The following is a 12,486-nucleotide window of genomic DNA, read 5'->3' as shown; positions in this document are numbered from 1 at the left end:
CGGGCACACTCTCGCCACTCTGGGACTGCTTCTGGAACCGAAAGAGTCACGGTGTAAGTCCCCGTTTGCCGCCAGGATACTGTGATCCACGTAGTTCAATGGTGACCGTCAGCACTTCCGCGTCTGTGTGCGCAGCACGGTACAGTGGCTCACGAGGGACTGGACTCTTCCTCACCAGCTATGTAGTCTTCAGAGGGCCAAAAACCCTACGCGTTACGTCTACTTTCCAGTTCGGCTTCCTCAGGGGTTGTGGAACCCGAACTGGAAAGTAGGCGAAATGCGTAGGGTTGGTTTGAAGGTTCTCTCTCCCTCCCTGCCTCCCTCTGTCCTTCTATCCCTCTCTCACTCTCACTTTCCCCCTCTCCCCCCACCTCTCTCTCTCCCTCTGTCTCTCTCTCCCTCTGTCTCCCCCTATCTCACCCTCTCCCCCTCTCTCTCCCCCCATCGCCCTCTCTCCTCCTGGTTGATAAGAATAATATTTGTGAGTTGTTTGATGCGGTTTAGCCTTTTGGAGTTAATGGAACTACGAGAATTACAGCGAGTTTGAGCCTTTTTGGTCATTCCGCTTAGATTTACGGAGCCGGAATGAAACTGCTTCAAAAAAGCTTTTTCCACATGGTTTGGACATGCAAGAAGGGCGTACAGAATACCAAAACCTGCAAATCTGCCGGGACGGGCTCTTTCCACAGGGATATGCTCAACTCGCAGCTACTTCAATATCCCATAGTCTATATAATCTCTCTGTTTAACTAATTTTATTCAATATAATATTGATCCTTATAAGTCTTGTTGCTGATTGGCTCAAATAATCATTCACAGTACTCACTCACTTCTTATTTTATGATCAACCTCATTAATATGTTTGATTATGTTTGATGCACAGTTTGTAAAGTACATACATTAAATAGGAAGTAAATAACCGCTCCAAATTATATGACATTATGATTTTTTTAATCAAATTGACATTTTCCCCATAATTCAAAACAGAAACAAAAACCGAGGAACTTTAAGCAAAACCCGGGCCAGGGGAATCCAGTGAGAGGAACGCACGCTTTATTACAGGAGGAGCCTTATTGCTGGACTTTCTCAGGACTTCTCTATATCTATACATATTTTAAAGGTGGGTTAGGTACCACCAAACTTCATGGAGATTGATTTTATTTTATTACTCTGCATTTGTTCACTCTAACATGGATGAGTGTTGCAAGGCTGGAAGTAAGTATTGGTACTCAACATCAGAGCATTTATGTCTATGGACCATGACATTTTAATGAAGCACCTGAAGGATTTCTGTAGACTGGGAGACACTGTTGGTTCAAATCTTTTCTCACTGGCAGATCACAGAGAGTATACTCCTGTTCATCAGATCCTGTCATGTGCCACGGGCTCTATCTTATCTCCCAATTTGCTTGCAGTGTACATGCTACCACTGGATGACATGATGACACGAAACACTACTTGTCCTTTGCACTGGGTACTAGGCCGGACTCATTATCAGCTCTCAGTGGATGTCGAGCTGAGCTCTTATCCATCCCAGTTGGTTGAGGTTGAATAATGATAAGATAGAGGTGCTTGAGGTGGGTCCTTGCAATCGGATGACATCAGTCAGGTCAACTATCTGGCCCTAATTTCGAGGGTTCCCAGCTGCTAAACCCTGACCATGTGTGTGGAATCTTGGTGTTGTCCTTGGCTGTGTCCTGACACTTAAACATCAACTGTCAGTTGTGATCAAAATCCTCATTCTTTCATATGAAGAACACAGCCAGGATTACAGTAAGTACCTCATTTCCCACTGACGATCTCCCTATGCTGGTTCATGCCTATGTTTCATCACGCCTTGACTATGGCAATACACTTTACCTGGAGCTTCTGGAAACAAAGCTGTGTCACCTCCACCTGGCACACAATGCTGTGGACAGGTAGTTAACTAACCAGACCCATTCTTCCCACATGACACCTGATCTCCATTCTCTGCACTGACTGCCTTTAGATGGCAAATTTGTTTCAAGATTGGTTTACTGACATTCACTAATCTGGGGCCCAAGTATTAGAAAGCTCTCCTGGTTCTGAACACTGCCACTCTCACTTCAATCCACAGCTGAAGGACTCCTAACAGTTCCCAGAAACTCCTTGACTTCCTTTGGCGCCCGAGCTTTTTGCCACAATGCTCCTATTTTTTGGAACTCTTTGCCTTGTACGGTTCTCCCTTGACATCTTTACAAACAGGCTCATGACCTACCTGTTTACCCAGTCATTTGATGAGTGAGCCACAACCTACCCGACATCTAATACTTCCAGTATCATTCCATTCTATATTCTATATTTTGTATCTTGTTTGGTGTCTTTTATCGCGTTAAATGTGTTCCTCTTTTTTTCATGCAACTTTAAGCCCCATTGGGAGAAAAGTTTAGATAAATTAAGTTATTATTTTTACAGTTTAATGCATCATATTCATTTTCATAAGAATATCATTTTTTTACATCAAAACATATAAGTCAAATAGAGAGAAATACAAGATTGAAATAAATAAAAAGATGGAAATTACAAAACAGTTTCAAAGCTGCTTCTGGGAAAACTGTTTTTCATTCATTTACTTTGTGAATTTTGCCTTATAAAGAAACAGTATCAGCTTATATTAAAAAAAAACAAACGAATTACATGATTTTAAGTTGTATAGAATCGGAAAAAAACATTACAAGTAAATAATTTTAATAAAACATTGAAATTAACTCTTTCAATGGGAAAAATCATAATTTCACACAAGTTGTTGTAAATTTTAAGTCTTTAAGTCAGGAGCAGAGAAGGACAACATTAGATATACAATATATTACATGATTTTAAACTGTAAATAAACACATTATTCAAAAACATTTCTCTACTTACTAGGAAAGGAATGTGCAAAACAGTATATACTTTATACACCGCACTACTAAAACATGTTTACAAAGCTTATACATCGCTGTAAGGCCACAATATCACAAATTCAAGTGCTATAATTAAACCATTTTGTTTTATATATCTTCTTAATGACTTATACTCTGTAATCATTCCTTTTAAACGTAGCATGTTGCTTATACAACAGTCATAACAGTAACAGTAAATCATAAAAATGTAAGGATTATCACACACGGATTGAAGTATATAACAGTTGCTGTACATTTACTGTACGCTTTGCAAGCTTATTTTGTAACGCTGCAGTTCATGTTTAGATTGACTCCTCTGAAAATCACTATGCGAATGTATCTAGCAATGTGCATTATAACATCTTCTTAAATGTCTCGTTAAACAGACAGAAAACCCCCAAAACATTATTGGTTCCCATTAACTACAGCTGCCGACTCCTAATGCGCAGGAGCCCCTGGCCACGTCACACCTGCAATATGGAAATGTGTACCTTGGGGGTCGGATTGGAGTCACGTGCTCGTACAACACAAAACCCAACATTTAGGCCTGGTCATACTCTGCACTTATTTGCTACTTTCTCTATGACTAAGGATTTCTGGGCTTTAAATATATATATATAGAGATGCCCAGCACTGTTACTCTGTGTTGTCTGTTAAGTTTCAGCTTGGGGCAATTGGTATTCCCTGAAACAAGAACTGCTGCTTATACAGCTGCACGAAACCAGCGGCCGCTAATCAGAAAAAAGGCTCGCAAAAGATTTCCTCAGGTTCCTGATGGTTTCGGCTTTGGTTTCATCCTCATTAACTGCGGATCGAAAGAAAGATGACTCTGTGAAGCTGAAGGCATTTGTCAAAGACTGGGACTTGCTAAACAACAAGAGCAGAAGGAAACAATGTATTAATTGGACTGGTTATTGCATTTATCAAGCTGAAAAGATACTATTGCAAAGGGGCCGGTAATCACCAGATCCCTATTGCAAAGGGGCAGGTAATCACCAGATCCCTATTGCAAAGGGGCAGGTAATCACCAGATCCCTATTGCAAAGGGGCAGGTAATCACCAGATCCCTATTGCAAAGGGGCAGGTAATCATCAGATCCCTATTGCAAAGGGGCAGGTAATCACCAGATCCTTGACATTATATTAATACAGGCAGCCTCAGGTTTTTAGATACCATATTACCATAAATTCTTAAATATTACAAGTGCACGGTGCTCGTTAGAGACTAATACAGAGTAGCGGACTATGGCCCAGAATTCATAAACAGGAGTCTCCGCGGTAACAGCCCCGGCAGGGCAAACAATATGGACGTTTAAATCTCCTGTGTCATGGGCGCCACTAGGAACCCACGACGGATTACGTGCCGCAGGAGACTGATGAAGCATTGAGTGCTGGCAGCACCCACACAGGTAAGTCTCTTGAGAAGCAGGGGGTCCCCAGAGCTGAAATGAACACGGTTTAGCGATGTAGACCCCCAGCGTCATAACCATTTCAAAATATCAATAATAAGTCGTTGGATTGCTACTTTAAACACAGATGTATAATCCAAGATAATTATCTAAGACAATGAGACAAAATAGTAAAGCCTTAAAATCTTGTCCTATAATAATATTTAGTCCAAATAAAAAAGGTATCACCTAATATTGAAGTACTCATTTCCCTGTGTTGACAGGGTTAACATGCACCAAGTTTGTACTCAGCTTGCTACATTGACTAATGTCAGGAACAGTTAATTCCTTGAGGGGTCTGTGTATGAGGGCAAAAGTGGCACACTTCTTGGGCAAACCAAGTGCACCATATGTCTGAAAGATCTTTATTTCATACAGTGCATCTGGTTGAATGTTTTTGCCGCATGGCTGCACCACATTACACTTGGTAACTAGACTCATTAACTGTCAGTGAGACTTGCCATTATAAAGACTTGAAACCCATTAAATTACAATGGAGTGTATCTTGATCTGACAGGTTACGGGCTAAAAAGGTTATTTTTCCAGTGCTAATATTTCATCTGGTTGGTATATCTGAGAATATACTTCCTTCTTTTGGGATGACTTTCTTCACAACCCTAACCACACTCCAGTCATGTGAAAGGATGACTCATTATTAATATTATAGTACTGTCCATTGCATTGCCTTCAAGTACAGATCCATTTCTCCTAGTACAATGTATGAACTTAACCTTCATCACAATAATGTCAGCTGTGAAGCTACAAGATCTAATTGAAAAAGCTATTAATGTGTCAGCTATGATTTAAACACACTCCTATCACTGCATTTTCATTGTTACGCGTGGTCGCCTTTATTTATAACTACAAATATTGCCCGGGACTGTGTAAAGCCCATCTCCATGTACCAAGTCCCATCTTAGTGTATAAGCTTTTATTCTGTATATTCCAAAGCGGCTGTATTGTTTCAGTGGGGATTCCCGGCCAGAAGCGCCACAAACAGCACCTTGTGAATGAAGTAGAATTAAGCCATGTATAGGAAAGAATACGGCGGAATCTTCTATATGTCAGGGAACGTCTGTGAAGCCTTGAGCTTCCCTTATATGGAGAAGCATCTTTATTGCATACTATATTACATCTGAGCCCCACCATTCTATATGTCACCATTCTATATGTCACCATTCTATATGACCTCTGTGTATTCCCCGTATCTACCTGTTATACAGATTTGTGTACACGATGTGTGTGCTTGCGTTGTATATATGTGTACAGTGTTATACAAAGGTAAAATAATGTTCTTCGACACTTATTGAATTACTTGTAGTTCTTCTTATTCTTTCAGCAGCAGGATGTCTGGCACACAGATCCACCTATATTTATAGTGATGATTTTCTTTTGCATTTTTTGCATTTTTTTAGTAGAATATTCCCAGTAGTATTCCTTTCTGGGTAATTTGCTTTTATACATGGGATTACCAGGTGACCATAGCACTGTACTTTCATAAATATTAGGTTCATAAAATACAAATCATTTATATTATTTCAGTCTTTTTATAAAAGATAGTGGGCCTTATTTATGAATAACTCATAGTCCACAAGATACATTCCATGCTGGGAGACACCTTACATTTTATTCAAGCGAATAAACCATAAGAGGCCTTATTTACTAAGTGGTGTCACTTTCCGTGCTGGAATACATCTGAAAGGATATTCACTTGAATGGATGTATGTTCACCATATTCACTAAGACATGCTGGGAGGTTTCTTATGGAGTAGTACAGCCTATAAATCAAACTTCATACAGTATGCCTCAATTACTAGCAACACGTCAATGGTTTCCAAATAATGAGATAATACAAATTAAAATGTTACTTTTGACATTGAAATGTTTCTACTTTGCAACATCTTACAAGATCTAAATAATGAGATTGTAAACACCTCCTTGGAATTTACATTGAGCCATGAAACACGTTCTTCTGACATTGGTTTGAGGTCAATTGGAAAATGCAGTTTTCTCAGAGGGGATTTTCTACAAATACACAGTAGCTCTACATTGCTCAGAAGGCACGTTAACAGCTCAGGTTAACAGCTCAGGTTTCTTACATACGTGTGTGTGTGTGTGTGTGTGTGTGTGTGTGTGTGTGTGTGTGTGTGTGTGTGTGTGTGTGTGTGTGTGTGTGTATATATATATCAAAATTAATGAGTTCTTCAGTATTAGGTGACACCTTTTTTATTTGGACTAACAATTTATGTCATAGGACAAGCTTTCGAGAGTTCTCCTCTCTTCTTCAGGTCAGCAATACTGATTAACAATGGAATCTATGGCTAAAACAGTGTTTTGGAGATCATGGGGAGGGGGGGAGAGAAAAAACAACAGAGATGTACTGCAGATAAGGTAGGGTGAGAAAGTGTTTAAAGACATGGAATGGTGTAAAACAGTGACAAAGAACCGCATGGAGGGGGAAGGGGATGCTGTGAGGGTGGGGGGAGGGGTGGATAAGAAGAGAGGCAGGCAGGATAGTGGGATTGCTAGGAATGCGTTGCTAATGTACCCCTGTGAAGGCCCCCCCCCCACTTTCTGTGATTGTGCCATGGTTATACTTATACAGTAAATTGTACCAATTGGCAATGCAGCAACAAATATTGTAAGAAAGTATAAAAAGAGTATGGAATTAATAACATTCATTAAAACACCGTGACATAACATAACGTGATCTTACTTGAGTTGTGGATGAGGTTGGGTCTTTTGAGGTGGTTCTGGTTGGTGGTCTAACTGAGACTCCGCTTTGCCTGCATTGGAAGACCCTTGTGCAACGGAGCGAGGCTGTTGGATTGTGGGAGGTGGCGGCTTCGGGGGTTTGGATTTTACAACTGGATCCTGAGCAGGCTGCCCTTGTGTGATCATACGTTGCAATGGCTGATGGCTGTTTGATTGCAATTCCTGGGGTTGCATTGGGCCCCCTAAGTTCAGTACAAGAAAAACTTCATAATGTTACAGTATTAAAGACTTGTAACATGTACTAGTTTTTTTCAATGTAAAATCTAATTGACATGTTATTAGTTCTGGTTATCTAGGGTTTTTTACTCTACATTCTTTATTTGTAGCTCCAGGCAATGTGTTGTGCAATACAATAGACATATAAAATGTACATCAGATTACACAACGTGGACCTATAACCCTAACATACGTATATAAGGTAAATCATAAATAGTCAAACAGTAGTATATTACAACATAAAGCAATAACTTAATATATCAATATATCCCCTATAAAAGAAAGGGAACAGAAATAAAAGAAAATGATAACAGAGAGACTGCAGACCGCTCACAACATACAAGCCTCTGATCTGCTTAACTTCATTACCAGGTGAGCAAGAGCAAACCAGATCTAATATGACACGTAATGTGTTTTGGAAGCGGAATGGTCACCATGTAGCCAGAGAATGGGAACTAGACGTGATTCACGGAAATAAAACCGGGCCGTTCAAATTTAAAAAAAAAAAAGACCACAACATTGCTAATTTCCCAAATCAATGTCACAGGACACCCAGGGAGGACAAAGCTCTTCCAAATGTTCTTTTCTATCCTGTAGGTAAAATATATGTTAACTTTTCAGTGGAGTATATCGCCCAAACATTAGAGATCCACGTGGCCACGCTCGGAGCCGATCACTGTTTCCATTGTAGGGGAAATGTACTGTACTGTACATCTTGCTGCATTTAGAAGGTGTAGTATTAGGAATGTTCTTAGTTTATAGCCAGGAATTTTGTCTCAGTTTAGTAATATAATCCAAGGATCAGCAGTATGTTTAATGCGATCCGCTCAATCCTCTTCCTCTCCTTTCAAAATAATGTGATAATTGGACAATCCCACCAAATGTGGGACATTGACCCCTGTTCTCCACACTCTCTCCAGCAACGTCAGAAACTCCAGGGAAAAGGACCTTTAGTTTAACTGGTGTGTAGTACCATCTGAACAAAGTATCCGGCCGCTCCTTCTCTTACCGTGCACACCAAAACTGGAACAATCTACCGGAGACTCTCACAGCCACCACCAGTCTACGTTCTTTCATAACTAAAGCTGTCTCTCATTTTAATCTGGTCTATAACAGTCACATACGCCTATAATATATATTATCTTTAACTGTGCATGCAATGTCTTTATATATAATGTATAACCCTGTTCACTTAATGTACCCATGTATTTGTAACCATGTATCAGTCATCACAACTCTATGCCCAGGACATACGTGAAAACGAGAGGTAACTCTCAATGTATTACTTCCTGGTAACACATTTTATAAATAAATAAAAATAAAGAGATCTGAGAAGTATTGTATATTTATTTTTGTAAATGTTTTGTTGAGATAGATTTACTTGTGATTTCTCATATTCTATTCCACTACTCAATAGGGGGATGTCCCCAAAGTTCCCTTTCCCGTGATTCTGGGTTACTCGGCTTGGTCAGTAGTTTCTAACAATAATTGATATATTGGGGATAGATGATGACCAGCGGTGCTGAGGTGAAGAAAGATGGATTTGTATGTTGTGGTGCGTTGTAACATGTACAGTTTCATTTAACGGGTAAGAATTGAATGTTTGATTTGGGTATTACCCCGTAACTCTCCATTTGATCAGTTATGTTTCTATTTAAGGCGAATTAAAGGTTTTAGTTGATCAGCCGAGAGCAAGTCAGAGATTCATGGCCCATATGTTAAAGTCATTGTGTATTAAACCAGCATTGCATTCTGGGTTGTTGAATATATATAAGTTTTTGAGATGAGCGCCACAAGATAACTTTTGCACCATTAGTTTAAACAGAACTCCCCTTGTATATAATATTCTGTGAGTCTGCAAAATCTTCTGCGTTGTTGTAGAGGGATTGGGAAGATATCATGGAAAAGCTTTACCTCCACTATATCCAATTTATTCCCTTTCATGTTGCGTGCCTTGACCATGAATGATTCTATCTTAATCTGCAAAGTAATGCAACCTTGCCCTGATGTCCCTGGGAGGTCCATCCATGAAAGGCCCGGCTCTCTGTGAGCCCTGTAGAAGACTATTATCTCAGATTCTTCATTTTCCATAATAATATTGAATAGCTTCTGGAGGGAGGCATGCATATCCTGGGGTAAATCCAGCTCTGCTTTGTTTTGCTCTTCCAATGTAGATAGAAAGTTGTCTTGGTGATCAGCCCAGGCCGGACTTCTTCCATGACCTCAAAACTGTGCCCAAGATCGACGATATCTTTCTTAACATCTTGTATTTTGTCCTTGATGGTCTGCTTGATTGGGTCTATTAGGTCTTTAACGTCATTCCTCGTGGCCAATTGTTTGATACTCAGAGATTTGTTAATACTGGGACAATTCCTGATGTTTCTTCTTGGCTGGCATGTTCTGTGGTATGTAAAAAAAGCTTTGCCCTTACAGTATATCTAGTTTGAAAATACAATGTTTTCTTGTTTTATCTCTGATATTTTCCTGTGTGGAGCTGCAGACTCATGTGACACCTCCGCCGGCTGCTAACCATGCCCCCATGAGTTACATTTTTGGTTTAGATATCACATAGCATTAAAACCCATTAAAGATCCCACAAGATTACATCACAGAGATAGCTTTGTTAGCTTTTACTGCATTATATCACAGTATGATATACTCATGTACTTACTGCAGCATAAAGGTAATAAAAATGCTAGAGGAGTAATAATGTCTGATTTATAGGTTGTATTTTAGTTTACTTTGTTTGTTACAATACAGCATAACAGGGCATGCTGAATCTTGCTCTTCCAAAGTCACCTTCTTGGCATTAGGCAGTGTTTGAATTGTGTTTTATTACTTACTAGTTTTACAATATAGTGATGTCATTGCAGTTAATATTCAATGTCTATTGCACACTGGCAGACAGAGGGATATGCAATAAACTGCAAACAAGTGTATCTTGTCGCATGTGCATCTTTTATTGTTCTTTCTGCTTGCATATTTGTAAAATGTGCAATACTTGATTGCAGAACCTGTATATTTACATGTACGTACAGTATACAGCATGTTGATGTAATTCAGAAAATGAAAGCAAATTAATCTGATAAATGTATTACAGGACTTGCTTTCCTTAACCCTCTGAATGCTGAGTGGGCGATGCTGTGAAGGTACCGGAACGGTAAGGATTAGTAAGAAGGTCACAGCAGTCTATTTATTAAGGCTAGTTTGGAGCAGGTAAAAGTGTGTTTTGACTTGTGACACACAGTTGTGACACACAGTTGTGGCACACAGTTGTGGCATAGAGTTGTAGAATAGTTGTGGCACAAAGTTGTGGAATACAGTTGTGGCACACAGTTGTGGATTACAGTTGTGGAATATAGTTGTAGCACACAGTTGTGGCACACAGTTGTGGCATACAGTTGTAGAATAGTTGTGGCACACAGTTGTGGAATACAGTTGTGGCACACAGTTGTGGAATACAGTTTTGGAATAGTTGTGGCACACAGTTGTGGAATACAGTTGTGGCACACAGTTGTGGAATACAGTTGTGGAATAGTTGTGGCACACAGTTGTGGCATACAGTTGTGGAATACAGTTGTGGCACACAGTTGTGGAATACAGTTGTGGCACACAGTTGTGGAATACAGTTGTGGAATAGTTGTGGCACACAGTTGTGGCAAACATAAGGAACAAGTTCTTACATGAGGTGCAGATTGGCAGATAGTGACACCACCTTAAACGTGGCAGATATTTTGATGCAGATTGAAGCGATACAATGATGCACGGAGGAGCACAAACGTGGACCTCTCATTCATTTCTCTGGCACGTAACTCCTCATTAACTTGCCTATCGACACTCTCCACATCGCAAACCGCAGCACACGGAGCAGTGACTGGCGCACAGCGCACGAGACATTGCCGCACAAATAAAAATGACGCCATTAGCATCAATATTGCTCCAAAATGGCCTTAGACACATAAAAACCGTGGCCGTGGTTCACCCAGCCGTGGCACGCATAGTACACCTCCATATGGCATTAACTGGCACTCAAGTCATTGTCGGTGAATGCCGGATCGGGGTGGGCCTCATTGCGGCCTAGTAAATTCCAGCCTATGTTCACTGCTAAACATATCTTTTGAAGCCTTTATTTCCTGGGCTTGCTTCCAGAACTCGTGAGCATTGTGGGCCAAACAAACAATAACTACATTATTGTAATATCACCTGCTGACGTCCTTACATTTAAGTGAAAACCGGCCACAAAGGCATTTTATCTTGTAATCTTTGCAACGCGTAGTTCTATTTATTTGTATAAACACTCTTTTTGTTTCGTCGTTAGCTGAAGGTTCTGAGATTCTACAGGAGACAGAAAGTGAACATCTCCCCGTCTCTCGCACAACTACGTACACCGGGGTTCGTTAGGTACCGGTGCCCAACGACACCAGCGAAATACCACCGGCAGCGGTTATCATTACCACTACCCACACCCTTCCACTGATACCGTACGTAGCTGGAAGGTGCTATGCACGTGCAGAATATTGCCCCTGTGATTAGGAGTACTATTGATACTTAAAAATAGAATTGCATTTCAAAGCATGACGGAAACTGATATTTTACATCACAGTTCATTTATATTTAGTAGACAATTGTGAAATTCATTACTAAGCGGATCTGCAGGACACTTTGTCACTAGGTTGGTGCTTTCATGCTTCCTTAGTGAAATGCACCAAGTCAGATTTAGTTTAGCAGAACATTGTGGCTTAAATCAAGTGTCTGGATGTGGTTTGAACAAATTGTTGCTGAATTTGCAGATTAAGCAGCAAGTTTCTTTCATACTGGTATAATCCAGAGCTGACAGCGTGATCGAGGTATGAGGGATTTGAGTTTAAGTTAAACTGACAACATTTTATCAGCTGGGAAAAATAGAAATGTCTTATGAAACATTTGCTGTCACTGTTAATATAATATAATATAATGCTATATATCACAGATTCGGTTCCAAGTGGAGCTTCTATCCATAAATACAAGGGACAGAATATTCTCGTTCTCTCTCTCTGGGGGTTATGCACAAAGCAATGATAAGCGCTTTTAAGTGAGATAACTGCCTTTATAGCGTGATACTGCCTGCTGACAAAAGGTGGCACTGTGTGCTCATTTGCATGTAAT

At 40.1% G+C, this 12,486-nt stretch overlaps 1 protein-coding gene across 2 annotated transcripts in view; it reads right to left on the bottom strand.

The window, feature by feature from the left end:
- Window positions 1-2,580: 2,580 nt before the first annotated feature.
- SYN2 (synapsin II) overlaps window positions 2,581-12,486 on the bottom strand; it is a 224,150-nt gene continuing 214,244 nt past the window's right edge. Inside the window, exons 12-13 of one of the 2 annotated variants that reach the window (XM_075574946.1) lie at window positions 7,067-7,307; window positions 2,581-3,708 (exon numbers count right to left, since the gene is read on the bottom strand). In XM_075574946.1, the coding sequence (XP_075431061.1) occupies window positions 3,705-3,708; window positions 7,067-7,307 (245 nt within the window). In that variant the 3' untranslated portion in view covers window positions 2,581-3,704. Of the gene's footprint in view, window positions 3,771-7,066; window positions 7,308-12,486 lie in introns of both variants that reach the window. The other variant, XM_075574945.1, reaches the window with a different exon arrangement.

The sequence above is a fragment of the Ascaphus truei genome, chromosome 17 (genome assembly GCF_040206685.1).
Source record: "Ascaphus truei isolate aAscTru1 chromosome 17, aAscTru1.hap1, whole genome shotgun sequence".
Classification (NCBI taxonomy): Eukaryota; Metazoa; Chordata; class Amphibia; order Anura; family Ascaphidae; genus Ascaphus; species Ascaphus truei.
The sequence above is the reverse complement of the archived record's forward strand: the minus strand, read 5'-3'. Positions and strand labels throughout refer to the sequence as shown.